Source organism: Astatotilapia calliptera, chromosome 1 (genome assembly GCF_900246225.1).
Source record: "Astatotilapia calliptera chromosome 1, fAstCal1.2, whole genome shotgun sequence".
Classification (NCBI taxonomy): Eukaryota; Metazoa; Chordata; class Actinopteri; order Cichliformes; family Cichlidae; genus Astatotilapia; species Astatotilapia calliptera.
This window is the reverse complement of record NC_039302.1, coordinates 9,554,402-9,572,035: the sequence shown is the minus strand read 5'-3', so window position 1 is coordinate 9,572,035 and position 17,634 is coordinate 9,554,402. Positions and strand designations below refer to the sequence as shown.

Here is a 17,634-nt window from a genome sequence, read left to right as displayed (position 1 = left end):
TTTTCAGCTGCTTACTTACAGCAGATTGTTCCCTATTTGGCAGCATTTTGATGTTTGATGCTCTTTTTGATGCAAACAAAGGATTTGTGTCCTCTTGAAATCAGGACTAAGAGTCTTTCACTTGTTGGGTCTTCCTTGATGTCATGATCTTCGTACAGCATCTGACAGCAGACTCATCTCTATCCAACTCATCTAGATGTCGTTGGGGACAGCACCATCACTCACCTTTTCTCACTCAATATGTGATTATACACCACTTTGCATTTAATCACTAGCTGTTATTAATCTCTGGCGCTCTTCCATAACATGTCTTTTGTTCTGTCCCCCTGCCCTCACCCCCTACCAGTCACAGGGAGGGGGGGAGCGCTTGCTCATAGCCGGTCATCCGATTGTTGAGGTTTTCTCTGTATTGTTGTAGGGTCTTTATCTTTATTTATAAGTACCTTGAGATGACTGTTGTCATGATTTGGTGCTTTATAAATAAAACTGAATTGAATTGGCTAATGCGTAAACTGCTACATTACATTTTACATACTCCAGGCTTCACTGCACCCTTAGATCAGCCTGACTGAGACTTTTTTTTTTGGCTTTCGCAGCACAAAATGCTAACCGTTGCATCCATGTCAGTTTAAACTGATTGATAAATAACACTACAGAATGATCTGAGTCTGAGTGGTCTGTGAACTGAGGTGTATCCGGTATTTCTCATTCATTTCTGAAGCTGATATTTCGGCTTCGTCATAGCAACAGTAATATATGTGTGTCTGCTGTAGGTGTGCCCACTGTGCTTCCTGTCCCAGAGTATGTAAATGTTAAAGTTTTTAACAATATAATAAGGAGGATGAAACATTGACTTTTTTGCAGCTGACAAACAGAGTGGCCTTTATTGTGCAAACAAACAACACGTGACCTTTTCCTCTGAGCTCGCTTCACTTGTGTTCATTTGTATGCTGTGTTTGTCATCTGTATGTCTGTATGTGCTTGGAGGTTCCTGCCCAAGTGCTAAGCATTTTCCTAGTATGCATGTGTATATCTATTATATGTGTTTTTGTCTAATCCAATAAAGACACGATCAGAAAATACTCAGAAAGATCAGCTAGAGATTGCTGAAGAGGATGACCAAGGGCAAAGATTTGTTTAACAGCACTGTGTACTACATGTGACAAGGTAAAGTCACAGTTAGTCTTTGTTGTTGTGTGTCAGTGTGAAAGATTTTAATATCTATTTATATTTCCCTTCTGCAGATTATCATCAAAGCTTTAAAGACATTGAGAGACAGCGGGAGCGTTGGGAGCGCAGGCAGCAGAGAAGGAGGAGAAGAATTCGTCAACGCTCTGTCAGCAAAGAGAAATGGGTGGAAACGCTGGTGGTGGCTGACCCCAAAATGGTGGACTATCATGGGAGCAAAGCTGTGGAAAGCTACATACTTGCTGTCATGAATATTGTAAGTATTCGATATTAATAATACTATTACGCTACAGGTATAGGCATCAACAATGAAGCGATGACTGCCAGCCTGTGTCTTTATATACAGACTTTAGATGAAGTAGTAGCTTAATGTGCTTGTGCAAATGCTGCGTTTCCTCCTTTGAGATGCTCTGCCAGCCCCTTCCTGCAACAGCCTTCAGCTGCTGCTTGTCTGAGGGTCTTTAAAAAGCATGCTTCACTGGGCTGAGATCAGGTGACTGACTTGGCTATTGGATAATAGACCATTCACTTGCCTTGAGAAGCTCTTGGTGGGAGTGAGAAGGAGGATCCAACCGCGGACACGGAAGGAAACCAAACTGGGTTTAAACAAAAAGCGAGGCGTTTATTATGGCGAGTTAGACATGACTACAAAAATAAAGCAAAAGGCGAACAGCAGGGTTGAAAACTAAACTAAAAACTAAACTGTGGTAACTATGAACACAGACGTGAACATGATTCTGACCAGGAATGTGCAAGAAACTATGATGAAGAAACAAGAACATGAAACGTGAACATGACCTGAGCAGAATCATGAAGTACATGGTACTTGATGTGATGTGGAGGGAAGGAAAACAGACGACCTAACAAAGACTGAATGAAAACACACAGACTAAATACACACAGGAGGTGATCAGGGCAAGTGGAAACACATGGGGAAACAGCTGACCGGAATAAACGTAATGACGCCACAGGGGAAGAAAAACTAAACACGTTAAACATGGACACACCAGACTTTTCAAAATAAAACATGGACAGATGTAGACATGAAAACACCAGCCGGACAATTAGAACATAGAACACGCAGAGACAAACACACAGGCGTAACTGAAAGTAAAACACTGAGAAAAGACTCATAACTAAGGAGACATAGATGAACCTAAACTAGACTTAAAACTCAAGGCAAACTGATAATAATACTAGAACTTAACATCCTTTCAATCACAAATACAAAAATAAACTCAAAATCTGGGTCACAGACAGTCCCTGACACTTGGGCATCTTTGGCAGTTTACTTCTATGTCATTATCCATTTCCACTGTAAAGCAACACCTCATCATATTTGGCTGAATCTAAAAAAAGAAACTCTTGCCTCTAAATAATTCATCCTGCTTCTTCCTTCAGCAGTCACGTCATCAATAAACACTATTGACTCTGTTTCACTGGTTCCATTGATTGTAGGCTTTCCTAATGATACGCCTTTCTCTTTGAGAGTGTTCCTGCCTTGGCTAGACGTTGTGAAGGGATTTTCTTAATCAGAGACTGAAGTGTTCGATCACGTGGTCTTTCAGGTCTTTTGGTGTTGCTGAGCTGGTTGACACATTCACTCCTTTTTAAGGCCAAATCAACGATGTGGTACAAAAGATTTCTCACTCTAATACATTTATTTTGGTTTCTCAGTCTTCTTCACTTGTGTTTACATCTTTTTGGACCTTCTATGGAGAGTTCCAGTGATAAGTTACCAAATACTAGGACTGGGCGATATCACCCAAAATTCATATCTCGATATTCTTTGGCTGAATCGTGCAGTCAAAATGTAAACTAAAAAGACGCTGAGCATAATAACAAAGACAGATTTCGCAGCTGCTCTGTTCCCAAGTTCTACTGCGTGACTGACAGCCTTAAGTTTGAAATCCGCTTCGTAACCACGTCTCTTAACAGGTGCCATTTGTGGTCCTTATAATATTACACAGTACAGTAATATTACGTTGAAGCACAGTACGTATCACTCAGCAAGGCTTCTGACTACCGTAGCTGTAATGCTCCGACAATCCATCAAGCGGTGCAGCTTTGTAGCTTACAAAACTCGTACTAAAATTTTTTTTGACAGATTGTTGAGCGCCGTGTACCACATAAAATCGGTTCGTGGTGAGTAAGCACAACCACAATTCATACAAAAGGCGCGCTTTTGATTTTTGAGAAACTGAAAGGATTTTAGGTCGTGCAGCCCCCGTAAGTGAAGCTGCATGGCGCTAACGCGTTAGCGTGGTTAGCTCATTAACGCGTTGAAGCCGTCCAGCCCCACGAACGGGGCGATCTGCGGTAACTCGTTAACAGAGATTTGCCGCGTTAATGTAGTTATGGCGTTAACGTCGTTATGGCGTTAACGTCATTTTAATTAGATTAACGCTACCAGCACTAAAATAGTAATCTCCAAATGTTTTCTTTTTACCGACCAGATCCTCTTTGATAGTTTTTTTTGTTTTTTGTTTTTTGTTTTTTTTTTGCCTGTCCCGTTTGGCTCTTTTGCCATCAGAATTATTGTCTAAAGGCAAAGAAAGATGCCCAACGGATTTACTTTACCAAATGGACCATCCCAGCCTTGCCTTAACCCTTGTATGGTGTTCGGGTCTGTGAGACCCGTGTTCAGTTTTTTTCAAAAGAAAAATTAAACAATTAATTATTTTTTCACGTGTAAATGTGTTGTGTCTTTCCACTCACTCCACTTGATTATAACTGATTTATTTATAACATTTTATATAAAAGAAAAACGAGAAGCACATTAATTCATAAATGTGATCTAACAAAGGTAAAGGGAAAAAATTAACCATGTTTGCTGTTCATATGTCTTGTAATTGGGATGAAGTAAACATCTGTTGAGTAATTTAACATAAAATTGTTTGATAGTGTTAATTTGGAAAGCCAAAACTCTAGCGGGTCCACCAGACCCATGAACACTGGCTGAGTAACAAAAATACGAACATAAGATAAGATAAGATAAGATAAGATAGAACTTTATTAATCCCTCGGGTGGGTTCCTCTGGGAAATTCGATTTCCAAAAAAGCACAGCACCGACAGAAGTTACAGAGTTATACACACACACATATATATAAATACAGAGACAATATAAATAAAATATACAAAGGGGATAAATAGAATAAATAGGAATAAAAATAAAAATACAAGTGAATTGCACATTTCAAGTATTGAGTCTATTGCACCGTTGACTATTTACAAAAGTATTGCACAAAAGGTATTGTACAGTGAGGTGAAGAGGCACTACAGCTTAGTTGTTCCCCCCTCCTTTGTCCTCCTGTCTCCCCTCCCTCTCCCCTCCAGAGAGGAGTTAAACAGTTTGATGGCGTGTGGGACAAAGGAGTTTTTAAGTCTGTTAGTTCTTGTCTTTGGGAGAAGCAACCTGTCACTGAACAGACTCTTCTGGTTGTTAATGGCCGTGTGCAGAGGATGCCCAGCATTGTCCATAATGTCCAGCAGTTTCTTTAATGTCCTTTTCTCTGCCACTGTCACCAGAGTGTCCAGCTTCATGCCGACCACAGAGCTAGCCCTCCTGATCAGTTTCTCCAGCCTGGATGAGTCCTTCTTTGCTGTGCTGCTCCCCCAGCACACCACAGCATAGAAAAGTACTCCAGCAACCACTGACTGGTAAAACATCCTCAGGAGCTTCCTGCAGATGTTAAAAGACCTCAGCCTCCTGAGGAAGTACAGTCGGCTTTGGGCTTTTTTATACAGGTGCTCTGTGTTGCATGACCAGTCCAGTTTATTGTCCACCCACAGCCCGAGGTACTTGTACTTGTTGACCACCTCCACCTCCTCCCCCTCTATCTGAACCGGCAGTGGACCTGCTCTAGACCTCCCGAAGTCCACAACCAGTTCCTTAGTCTTTGAGGTGTTGAGTTGCAGGTGGTTTGTGTGACTCCATGCGACAAAGTTCCTCACCAGACTTCTGTACTCCTCTTCCTGATCATCCCAGATACACCCCATGATGGCTGTGTCGTCTGCAAACTTCTGAATGTGGCATAATTCAGAGTTGTAGCAGAACATCACACAAGGGTTAATGGTCTATTTGATTCACCTTTTATTGTTTATTTTATTTTATTTTCACTTGCTAAACATGGGACAGACTTGACTGGGGAAAAGAAAGAGGGAAAGAAAAACAGCGGGGAAGAGGGACGGGGATAAAGGGCAAAAAACAAAAACCAACAAAATAAGCAGACAAAAAATCCATATATCAATCACCTGGATCACCTGTTGAGAAAGAAAAAAGAGAAAACAAGCAGAAGAGGAAAAAAAGAGCAACATAATAAACAACATCACGATGATATATGGGAATATAACAGTAAGTACTAAATATTAAACATTATTGTGCAGCACGTAAGATCGACAGCGTACAGTGTGCTTTGAGGTAGGAGCCAAAAAGGGTGTAGTTTGTGTGTGTGAGCACCCGTGTGTACACCTGTGAGCATGGACGTGCTTGATTTTTAAAAGGTTCCTTCATGTAATGATCTGCTAGAGGGTGTGGGGGGGCCACAGCTCCGTCCTCCAGGGCATGAAGCAGGTATGGAGGAGATCAAAACTCCAGACATCCAGACCAACAGAGGGGCAGCTGTGCCACTACCCCAGAAAGAGCTGAGGAGAGTCCCAGATGAGGGGTCACTCAGCAGCCGCGGAGCAGAAGCCAGGGGGAGTTGCAGTGACGCGCCCGCTGCCGTGTCCATCTTATCGTTGCCTGCAAGCGATGGGGGAGGGAGAGTTGTGTTCAGTGAAGGAGAAAAGTGAGGCAGAGTAACGTTGCGTAGAGACAAAAGTGGACAAAACAGAGGCAAACTTGCGGCTCCGCAAGTATAATTATAATGTAACATATACTGAATCAATATAAACGATATTGTCACATCTCATACCTCGCAAAAAAATATATTAATATATTTAAAAACTCGATATATATCGCCCAGTCCTACCAAATACTGCTTGTCAATAAATCGACCAATTCATTTTGTACCTCTGAAAAAGGGGAACTATCTATAAAAATGAACAGTTATTAATGTAAGTAGGGAGGACGCAACTAGGCCATTTTATCTCACCCGGAAGGGGATTTGTGTCTCCAGGGAATGTGGAGAACTACACTGTGGAGGCACTATTGGACAAATGTTTTGATAGATTTAAACTAATACTAGCACACAGAGGAATAGTTTTAGAATTTATTTTAATGTAGAGTTGAAGGATGAATATCTGGTGCATTTTGATTGAAAATTTTCAGATTTTCTTTAAAGCATCATGATAAAAAAGACTTTTTCTTTCTCTCCTTTTTTCCAACCATGTCACGCCACAACTCTGCAATCAATGTTATTACTATATCGTATTCATGGATCTAGTAAAGTGACTTCACTATTACTGAGTAGCGCATGAGGGAGTTTTCCAAATTAGTGCCATGTTGACTCAGACCGCAGCACCTGAAAGTTCTATCAGAGGACATAATATCAGGAAATGCAATTCACTGACAGAAAAGGACACAGATATACTGACCTAGCACACAGCAATACAAGGAGGAAGCAGCTATTATTCTCCACATCCTCCTGCGGTTCTTTTTTAAATTTCTTTACAGTGTTACATAGCAGCTTACATAGCTTTGAACTTTAAACGCCCAAACAAGCTTGCAGAGCTTCAAGGGAAACAAACCGTTCAAACAATGTCATCATCTTCCTCATCCGCCAGTTGCTCTATTGTCTCCTCACCAGCGATGTCTTGAAATCGTCAACCATGCAAGAGGCTCATGTTTTCTGTCTTCTGCTGTTTTCTGTGCACACAGAGTAAGGATTTATGAAAAAATTCATAACCCACAGCGCAGCCAATCGAATGGAAAATCATTGTGTATTCACAAGGATGACACCCTCGTATCACTTTGAGCTAACAGTCGAGCGAAACATTAGCACAGCACTCTGTGGGCCGAGGGGAAACGTGTTACAACAACAGCACATTGTTGTGGAGAAAAATACATGAGCTTTAAAAAGCCACAGCTTTGTTTGTACTCACAAGTCACAGAGTATGAAAAAGTGGATAAAGATGATATGAAATGATGATAAGGTTGTTTAACAAAAATGCTGCTGTTGTTTGTTATATGCTCTGAAAACATCTTTGAATGACACAACAGTGAGGTTATAAAAATAATTTTTGATGAATGAAGTCTTTTATCGGTGCCGGAGTTGTTCTGTCTGAAGTGCCTCAGTTTTATGATTTGTACAGAAGGTTTAGTTTGTAGGGATTTTGTCCAGCAGCAAGAAAATGAAGGGATATGTCCAGTGACGTATGCCCTTTCTTCAACATAGTATGAACCATGAATACACAATTCATGTACGAAAAAACACGCCAATGGATTTAAACTGGGGTGAAAGTATAAAATAAAGTACATTATAAAATGAGGTTTCAATTTATTTTTTTTCCCCCTTTTAACTATGTTTGCTCAAACGTAAATGCTTCCCATAATCAACAGCATACAGTGGGGCAAAAAAGTATTTAGTCAGCCACCGATTGTGCAAGTTCCCCCACCTAAAATGATGACAGAGGTCAGTAATTTGCACCAGAGGTACACTTCAACTGTGAGAGACAGAATGTGAAAAAAAAATCCATGAATCCACATGGTAGGATTTGTAAAGAATTTATTCGTAAATCAGGGTGGAAAATAAGTATTTGGTCACCTCAAACAAGGAAAATCTCTGGCTCTCACAGACCTGTAACGTCTTCTGTAAGAAGCTTTTCTGTCCCCCACTCGTTACCTGTATGAATGGCACCTGTTTGAACTCATCATCTGTATAAAAGACACCTGTCCACAGCCTCAAACAGTCAGACTCCAAACTCCGCCATGGCCAAGACCAAAGAGCTTTCGAAGGACACCAGGAAAAGTATTGTAGACCTGCACCAGACTGGGAAGAGTGAATCTACAATAGGCAAGCAGCTTGGTGTGAAAAAATCAACTGTGGGAGCAATCATCAGAAAATGGAAGACATACAAGACCACTGATAATCTCCCTCGATCTGGGGCTCCACGCAAGATCTCATCCCGTGGGGTCAAAATGATCATGAGAACGGTGAGCAAAGATCCCAGAACCACACGGGGGGACCTGGTGAATGACCTGCAGAGAGCTGGGACCAAAGTAACAAAGGTCACCATCAGTAACACACTACAACGGCAGGGAATCAAATCCCGCAGTGCCAGACGTGTTCCGCTGCTGAAGCCAGTGCATGTCCAGGCCCGTCTGAAGTTTGCCAGAGAGCACATGGATGATACAGCAGAGGATTGGGAGAATGTCATGTGGTCAGATGAAACCAAAGTAGAACTTTTTGGTATAAACTCAACTCGTCGTGTTTGGAGGAAGAAGAATACTGAGTTGCATCCCAAGAACACCATACCTACTGTGAAGCATGGGGGTGGAAACATCATGCTATGGGGCTGTTTTTCTGCCAAGGGGACAGGACGACTGATCCGTGTTAAGGACAGAATGAATGGGGCCATGTATCGTGAGATTTTGAGCCAAAACCTCCTTCCATCAGTGAGAACTTTGAAGATGACACGAGGCTGGGTCTTCCAACATGACAATGATCCAAAACACACCGCCCGGGCAACAAAGGAGTGGCTCCGTAAGAAGCATTTGAAAGTCCTGGAGTGGCCTAGCCAGTCTCCAGACCTCAACCCCATAGAAAATCTGTGGTGGGAGTTGAAAGTCCGTGTTGCTCGGCGACAGCCCCAAAACATCACTGCTCTCGAGAAGATCTGCATGGAGGAATGGGCCAAAATACCAGCTACTGTGTGTGCAAACCTGGTAAAGACCTATAGTAAACGTTTGACCTCTGTTATTGCCAACAAAGGTTATGTTACAAAGTATTGAGTTGTATTTTTGTTATTGACCAAATACTTATTTTCCACCCTGATTTACGAATAAATTCTTTACAAATCCTACCATGTGGATTCATGGATTTTTTTTTTCACATTCTGTCTCTCACAGTTGAAGTGTACCTCTGGTGCAAATTACTGACCTCTGTCATCATTTTAGGTGGGGGAACTTGCACAATCGGTGGCTGACTAAATACTTTTTTGCCCCACTGTATTTCGAGGTCTATCTGTAAAACTGCTAGAAAACCGTCCTTTAAAATGAACTTCCATCTGAATTACAATGACTTTCGCAGCCTGGATCAGTGTAGCAGTGGAACGAACCGCATCCAATAAACAATCATAGTTACAGAATGCTTGTTTATAGCTGTTCAGAAGAGAGGTAGTCAAAGGCAGGAGAAAGGTTGACCTTTTTGTAAACGGGGCAGAATGTGATTTTTGTACAAACCACGAGTGTGTGTTTCAATGGTCTCCTCTCAGAGGCATTCATGGTGCTGTATGTGAGGAAGAAAATAAGGCAATATAGAGGGAAGAGTTGAATTCCTGCTTCACCTCTGCAAAACTAACCTGGTGCTAAGTTAGGAAACAAATGGTCAAATTCAGACACCCCAGTTCCAGACTTGTATTACGTCCCGAAAAGCATACTGTCTGAAGCACACTTTCTTTTTAATGCTAAAGCAATAATGGTAAATGGCCTGTATTTATATAGGGCTTTACTAGTCCCTAAGGACCCCAAAGCGCTTTACATATCCATTCATCCACCCATTCACACACTGGTGATGGCGAGCTACATTATAGCCACAGCCACCCTGGGGCACACTGACAGAAGCGAGGCTGCCGGACACTGGCGCCACCAGGCCCTCTGACCACCACCAGTAGGCAACGGGTGAAGTGTCTTGCCCAACGACCGAGACTGTCCAAACCGGGGCTCGAACCGGCAACCTTCCGATTACAAGGCGAACTCCCAACTCTTGAGCCACGATCCCAACCTGTTGTAAGCAGCTTTTCATGCTCTTCCCCAAAAAATGCATTGAAACCTGCTGCTCTATCAGTCTCTGTTGATAATGATGCTTAGAGTTTTATATCCCAGCGAGTTCCTTCCACCTCTCAGGTTTTTCTTTCATGCTTCTCATTTCTGGTTTCTCAAATCAACTGACCAACAAAGATCTGAGGTGATTTCCTTTCACGCTTCTCACTTCAGATTTCACGAATCAATTGATCCTTCCCTGTTCTGTAGTAATTAACCTCATGCTGCTTTCTGCCCTTTGTAAAGGATTTCCTTGTGGGAATAGAAAACAGGCTACCATTTATATACAGCTTTTCTACTTGCACTCAGAGATCTTTTGGCCATAAGAACACTGACTAATGCATTCATCCAGCTCTTTATTTTTGCACTAAAAGCACTTTATTTACCCCAACCCAGAGCCTTTTTGCTGCATGGTGACTGTGCCACTGTTAAAGCTACTGACTAACTCTTTAAATTTTGGCACTTTAGACATAAATAACCTTGTGACAAAGTGCTCAAGGGAACCATATTTGAAAAAAACTAGAAGAGTTTAGGGTAATACTTTTTTACATCCTCCATATTCCCTGAGTGCAAACCAGAAACCCAAAGGTGAAAAATTACGTCAGATGTTGTGTTGCTGTTTGTGTGCATACCACTACTGACGTGTTTTGCTTTAAATGTGCATAATTACAGGCTATAATTATTTCTTTTTAAATACCAGGGTACTTAGGCTTTTGATAGTTAAAGAGACTAGCTGTAATAAATAGATTTGAAAGCTTTGATGTTAAGAGGTTAAAAGTATTAAAAAGCTGTACAGGTCCCCGCTCACAGACTCTCTTTGAAAATTCAGATCATGACTCACGCATAGAAAAACAATGAAAGGCTGGGGAAAAAGGTTTCTAAAAAAAATAAATATTTGTAAAATGCAAATGATAATTCATGTTGAAAATGAAGGATTGAAAACTGCAAATTATTAACTGAAAAGGTCTAGGCTGATACTTTAGCTAGGGTGTACAGTTTGAGCATAAATGTGTTTAATAAATGAAAATCCAGCAGTCAAGTTTATTTTTCTAGCCACTGCCCTGATTTTAATATAGTGTTAAAAGAAGTTTTCTTCCAGGTTGCAGGTCTCTACAGAGACGCCAGTATTGGGAATGCAATCAACATCGTGGTTGTTCGACTCATCCTGCTGGAGAAGGACGAGGTAAAAACAGATTTCTGTATTTTAATGAAGGGTGGTTTTATTAGTTTCCATATAAAGAGTCAAATCCAAAATTCCTGACCACAGAAATTCTTCAATAGTTTGGTGTCCTGAAAGTTAGTTTTACCAGTTTTGTTTTCTTATTTTTTTCAAGTGTGGGTCAGAATGACCTGTTTTACCTACTCTCTGGGTTTCTTTCCATTTAATGAATGAAATCCCATTCAGAATGACTGAAAACTACTAAACATTACTTGCTTTTAGGTTCTTGGGTGCAGTCAATACTTGCAATTTGTAACTATGCAATAAATAAATGAAAATGGGTTTTCTTAGTCATTCTGATTGCTGTACTGTATGTACAAACCGATTGTAAGCAGTAAAATGTACAGAAATGTTTTGCTGACAGCTGTTAGAATTACAAAACTCACTCTTAGTAATAGCCGAGATATACAACACTGACAAGGACGCTATCACCTTATGTTCATCGAATGTGAAAGTCATGGTGCAATTTGGTTTTCCATTTCAGTTTATAGCCATATTTATCTCTGTGCTGTGCACTTATTCTGGGCAATTTTGTGTACTTAGAGTGCATTAGCTGCTAATGATTGATTTGTCTGCTGTTATGTTTTCTTCTCTTCATCTGATTGTGACATGTCGCTGATAGGATGACTTGAAGATTACACACCACGCTGACAACAGCTTAAACAGCTTCTGTAAGTGGCAAAAGAAACTCAACATGAAAGGGGACGAGCACCCGCTCCACCACGATGTCGCTGTTCTGCTCACCAGGTACTATATACACCCGAATCACTGCTTTCCTTCGTAGTACATTTATCTTTTTACTGTTTGAGCCCAAAGCCCAGCTATGCGTGTAATGTTAATATTGATGTGCAAGTGGCAATCATAAAGTTTCCTGTTTAAATTAGTCTGTTAAGCCCTGTGGCAATGTGAGATCACACAATGGTGACTAAACCTATGGCTCACTGATTAGGATATTGCTAAATTTATATACTTGCAGTTTTGCAAAGCGAGTGTCTATGGCGACCCTTACAGCTAATGCAAGGTGAATATCAAAAATGAACCAAAGAGTACCACAGTCATTTCTGCATTATTCAACAGGGCATCAATTTGTGATATTGCAAGGCGTAATGGAACAAGAAGACCCAGCCTCAGCTTTTACATGCTTTTACTCAGCCCTGCAGTTTATGGGCTGTGCAGCTTGAAATCAGATCATGTTTTTTTTCTCAAGACAATGACAAAAGGCCAACTAATGCCTGATTTTGTTATTAAAACTAAAATTATTTAGTTCCCTTTAGAATTCAATGTTAATAACATTCAACCAAGATTGAAACGTCTGTGATATGACTGAGATTTTGTTTGCACGACCTTTCTCTACTGTCACAGTTCAGAAGTAATAGTTTGACTTTTTGGAAAAGACACTGATACAAAAGTACTGTGCCCACACATTTTTTGGTAGTTTGCCTTGAAGCAGTACCTAACCAATTCCAGAGCAATGCTTTTTGTTAGTTAAGCCGCTTGATAATGACCTGTGACGCACTTAACTCAAGGGATGAACCAGTGTTGTGTTCACACAACTTAGCAAAGAGCCAATTTTAAATTGTATCTTTAGGCACTAATTTAATAACAACCTGCCAAAAAACAAATTGTTTGTTCCAATTTCTTTACTCGAAATCTATGAAATATGCCAAAAGAAAAAAACACTGTTTGACAGACATAAAACAGTATCTTTGCGACATCAAGGTGATTCCTGAAGAGCTGTTACCCAAAAACTTGGCATATTTCTGTATAATGTGCAGTGTGTCCTTAAAAAATGTAGGAAACTGGACAAAAGTGGAAGATTAAAGAAGACATGCCAGGTAGGGCTGGGCGATATATCGAGTTTTTTTTAAAAATATCGATATATTTTCATACGAGATATAAGATGTGGCAATATCGTTTATATCGATATAGTCTATGTTACGTTATAATTATACTTGTGGAGCCGCAGGTTTGCCTCTCTTTCGTCCACTTTTGTCTCTACGCAACGTTACTCTGCTTCGCCTCTCCTTCACTGAACACAACTCCGCCTCCCCCATAGCTTCACCTGCAGGCAATGACAAGATGAAAGCGGAAAATCTCCGTTAGCGAGTTACCGCGGATGGCCCCGTGCGTGGGGCTGGACGGCGTCAACGTGTTAGCGAGCTAACCGCGCTAACGAGCTAACCGCGCTAACGACATGCAGCCCGGAGGAGCTGCACGGCCTAAAATCCTTTCATTTTCTCAAAACTCGACAGTGCGCCTTATGTATGAATTCTGGTTGTGCTTACTGACCGCGAACCGATTTTATGTGGTACACAGCGCTCAGCAATCTGTCAAAAAATGTTTTAATATGACTTTGCTAAGCTACGGAGCTGCACGGCTTGATGTCGGAGGATTACGGCTACCGGGGAGGAGCCTCGCGGAGTGATACGTACTGTGTGTGTATAAGGACCACAAATGGCACTTGTTCAGAGACGTGGTGCAGCTGTGAAATCTGTCTCTTTGTTATTACGCTCAGCGTCTATTAGTTTACATTTTGACTGCACAATTGTGAGCTTTTTGTTATGCACAAAAACAACATTTTCTTTTATTTATGGACCATGATTATTTAATAAATGCTGATAATTTATTTTTGAGTAATTTCTTCATATACATCTACGCTGTATGTAAATAAAAGTGCCCGTGTGACATCTGGGACACAGTGTGACTAAGAACTTTCTTTTTGTTATTAACTTATGGCTTTAAAAAAAAAATCGAGATATATATCTTATATCGCCATCCAGCTAAAAAATATCGAGATATGAATTTTGGGTCATATGGCCCAGCCCTAAATTGCCAGCCCTAAAAAGACTATCTAGAGCGGGAGAGCAGCATCTGAGAGTCATGTTCTGAACAAACAGGGGAAAAATGAATCAAATACCTGGCACAGGACCCGAGAGATGCACCTGGCTTTTCACATTGATCCATCTACTGTTCACTGAAGCCTCATCAGAAATGGTGCCTCTCAAGAAGCCATTCTTAAGGAAGGCAAACATTTGTGCTTTTCATGATCCCACCACTCAGATATCTTTTCTATTTCCTCTGTCCTCCTCTTGTTCCCTAGATGATCTGCTCTCTTTTTCTACCTTGTTTAGCTAATGAACCTTGTCTAAGTAAAGTAGTAGTGTGAGCAGCAGCAGCTCATATGCTCCACCTGTGTCTACACAGCACAAAGTCACTGTAAGGGGAGGAAGCGTGATAGCAAAAATGTTAAAACACTCTTCTGGCTTTAAAAAGCTGGATTTGCAATTTGAGCTGTTATCTGCATATGTTAAATATTTTTAAATATAAGATCTGAGTAGAAAGTAATGCATATGTAAAATCCAGTTATGCGTTTTATTCATTCATTCACGTCTCGAATGAATGAATGCTTCCAGTCATAAAAAGATCATTATTATTATTTTTTAATCATTGCTTCACCCCCTTCTTCTGATATGTGACCAACAGTCTGTCGTCTTCTTTCCACAGAAAGGACATCTGCGCATCCGTCAACACACCTTGTGAAACCCTGGGTCTGTCGCATGTGGCAGGAATGTGTCAGCCGCATCGCAGTTGCAGCATTAGCGAGGACACGGGCCTCCCACTGGCTTTCACTGTAGCACACGAGCTAGGACACAAGTAAGGTTTTGGTGCATGCACACATACAAACACAACCATTGTGGCATTCTAGTCTTTGGAAGGTCAGTCAGTGCAAACATTCAGGCCCAGAGTTTCACCAGCGAGCCAAAGTCATGTTCGTCAGCACAAACGCTCTGTTAGTGTCTTGTTCATCAGCCTCTTTATAAAACATGAAGCTTGATCCTGGAGTCGACTTTTCATATTCTAAAATAAATCCATTATAACACTGGATATGTAAAAAAAACATCAATACATTTTTTTCATTACAACATTACACATTACAACTGTACTTTACTAAGATCTTCTTAAATATCACCCTTTCTTCTTTTAACTGCTGGTCTAATAACAATAGACCGAGCAATAAAGAAAAACAGTACGACACAAGACGCTAAATAATAGATTAACACATGAAATAAAAGCAACACTCTAAAGTGATCTCAAGTCAGGGTGTTAACACATTTCCTGTTTTCTGAAACAATTTGAAAATTGTGTATCTAAGTGTTTAATTATGTATGTAATTAGACCACTCTGCTCTCTCTATAAAACTCACCAAAGTTGCCCTCGTCAGGTATTAATTTTAACAGGATGAAACAACCTTGGAAGACAAAATAATTGATATTCCAAAGCAACCAGTTTGCTGAGAACATTAGTGCTTTCTGCTCAATTTGAACTTATTTTAATTTCATTTGATTTTTGCCCTCTGTTTGTTTATTGGTCAATTAACCAAACTGTTTAAACATTAACATAAAATAAAAAAAATAAAAAAAAGTTACCTTGCTGCTACAGCCGCATAATCCTCAAGGACAGACTGCTATTTGTATTCGGCTAGTGCAACACTCATTCAAAGTGTGTCTGCTCAGAACTGGCTGTTATTGGCTTAAAGTAAGAGCGAGTGCTTGAAGTCAGTTGTCGCCGCATAAATACAACGTGTTATTAAATTCGCAGCTGATTCAGGCTGCCCACATTTAGTTGTAAAGCAGAAAAGAGGGAAAAGTCTCGTTAATGTGCCCAGAAGAAAGAACGAGCCAGTGCTCGTGTGAATTTGTAAGGCCAATAAGTCCAGTTTAATAAAGAGCAGCTTATGCAAACAACATTTATAATCAAGATTTGTGAATAAAGAATAAACTTATATAGTAGATTTTGTTGACATAAAAAATATGGAGGACTGCACAACCAAACAACTTTATGCCCGACGCTGCCTGTCCTTGGTCCACAGCAATACACACATCAAATCTGCGGTGAATCGGATGAGCTGTTGTTCAGAAAAGTAAACAACAGGTGCACACACACACACACACACGCAAGAGCTGAGTCTCTCATTATGCTCTTATTGTCGCTTGGACTCCATCTACACACAACTACACAAAACCTTGCTGTTTTGAAAAGGCGACTGCTATGAGCATACACACCAAAAAAGTGTGTGTGTGTGTGTGTGTGTGTGTGTGTGTGTGTGTGTGTGTGTGTGTGTGTGTGTGTGTATTGCAGGTAAATGATATAGCAAAATCTCCAAAGTGAACCCGAGGACCAGCTTGGTTATAGATAACGTAAAATGTATTTTAAAAATGTATTTTATTATTCTTTGAGATGAATAAAGGATGAACACAACAACAACAAAGTCCTGCATGTTTTCGGATCTACGTCAACACACACACATCAGGTCTGAGGTAGATCGGACGGACTGCTGTTGAGCAAAGCAAACAAGAGACACGCGAAGGAGTCGAGTCTTTCATTATAGTCTTATTGTCACCTTGACTGCATCTATACAATCATAAATCACACCCTCTTCAAGCTAATTCAACTTGACTCCTGTGACTTGAAAGAGTGAGTGGTTGATAGCTTAATTTATGTCTTAATTACTGTACTCAGATCAACCTATACTACAAGTGTGTACTTGTACTACTTTTATTAAGTCAGCTTAGGAACTTTGTCCTTGAAAATGTGCTGAACAGACCCTATTTTTCACAATTTATATATATGGTTTGTTTGGTTTTACCCTTGAATATATGTCGAGGTTATTTTCTTGAAGGATTGAACAGGTCTTAGGCTGAAGGGAGCCTATTGTGAACACAAGGGTGTTCTTATTATGACGACAAACTAAATTCAGAGCATGAAAGGCTATGAAAGTTATTTTCTTTATTCAAAACCACAATGGTACAATTAGACTGCTTAAAAGGGTAAAAAGAAAATATTGTATATATTTGTGTTATTGCCTGTGTTTTATATTATGTGATTGGTCTGATTGTTTGGTTTTTTGCCACTTTATTGAGGGTCTTTTTTATATTACTGATAAGGATACACATGGTGCAAGTGTACTGTATTTCTTCCAGTTACCATGAAAATCCTACATCACTGTCTCCTGCTACTATATTGTATAAACATGGTGCTGCGAATCATCTAAAAAAAGCTGTTGTATTGTAAAGTTGTATTATTACCCTGGAAAACAGCTATTCTGTAGATGGAATATGTCTACTAGAGTATAACAGAAAGCCTTTTCTTTTTTACAGGGTCTCTGGCTAAAATTGAGAAAATTAATGCTGCTATGCTTTGTTGAAACGAAGAACAACTATAATACTGAAATACACATGATCATACATGTAATTGTTTGATCAAGCTTCATTTATGATTTTAATGATTTAATGAAGTCAGATT

General features: G+C 40.2%; 1 protein-coding gene across 1 annotated transcript in view; it reads left to right on the top strand.

Moving 5' to 3' along the window:
- Positions 1-17,634, top strand: part of adamts7 (a disintegrin-like and metallopeptidase (reprolysin type) with thrombospondin type 1 motif, 7) — an 89,340-nt gene that overhangs the window by 12,743 nt on the left and 58,963 nt on the right. The window contains exons 4-7 of the mRNA XM_026162719.1: positions 1,245-1,444; positions 11,212-11,295; positions 11,954-12,078; positions 14,836-14,985. Of these exons, the coding sequence (XP_026018504.1) occupies positions 1,245-1,444; positions 11,212-11,295; positions 11,954-12,078; positions 14,836-14,985 (559 nt within the window). The remainder of the gene's footprint in view (positions 1-1,244; positions 1,445-11,211; positions 11,296-11,953; positions 12,079-14,835; positions 14,986-17,634) is intronic.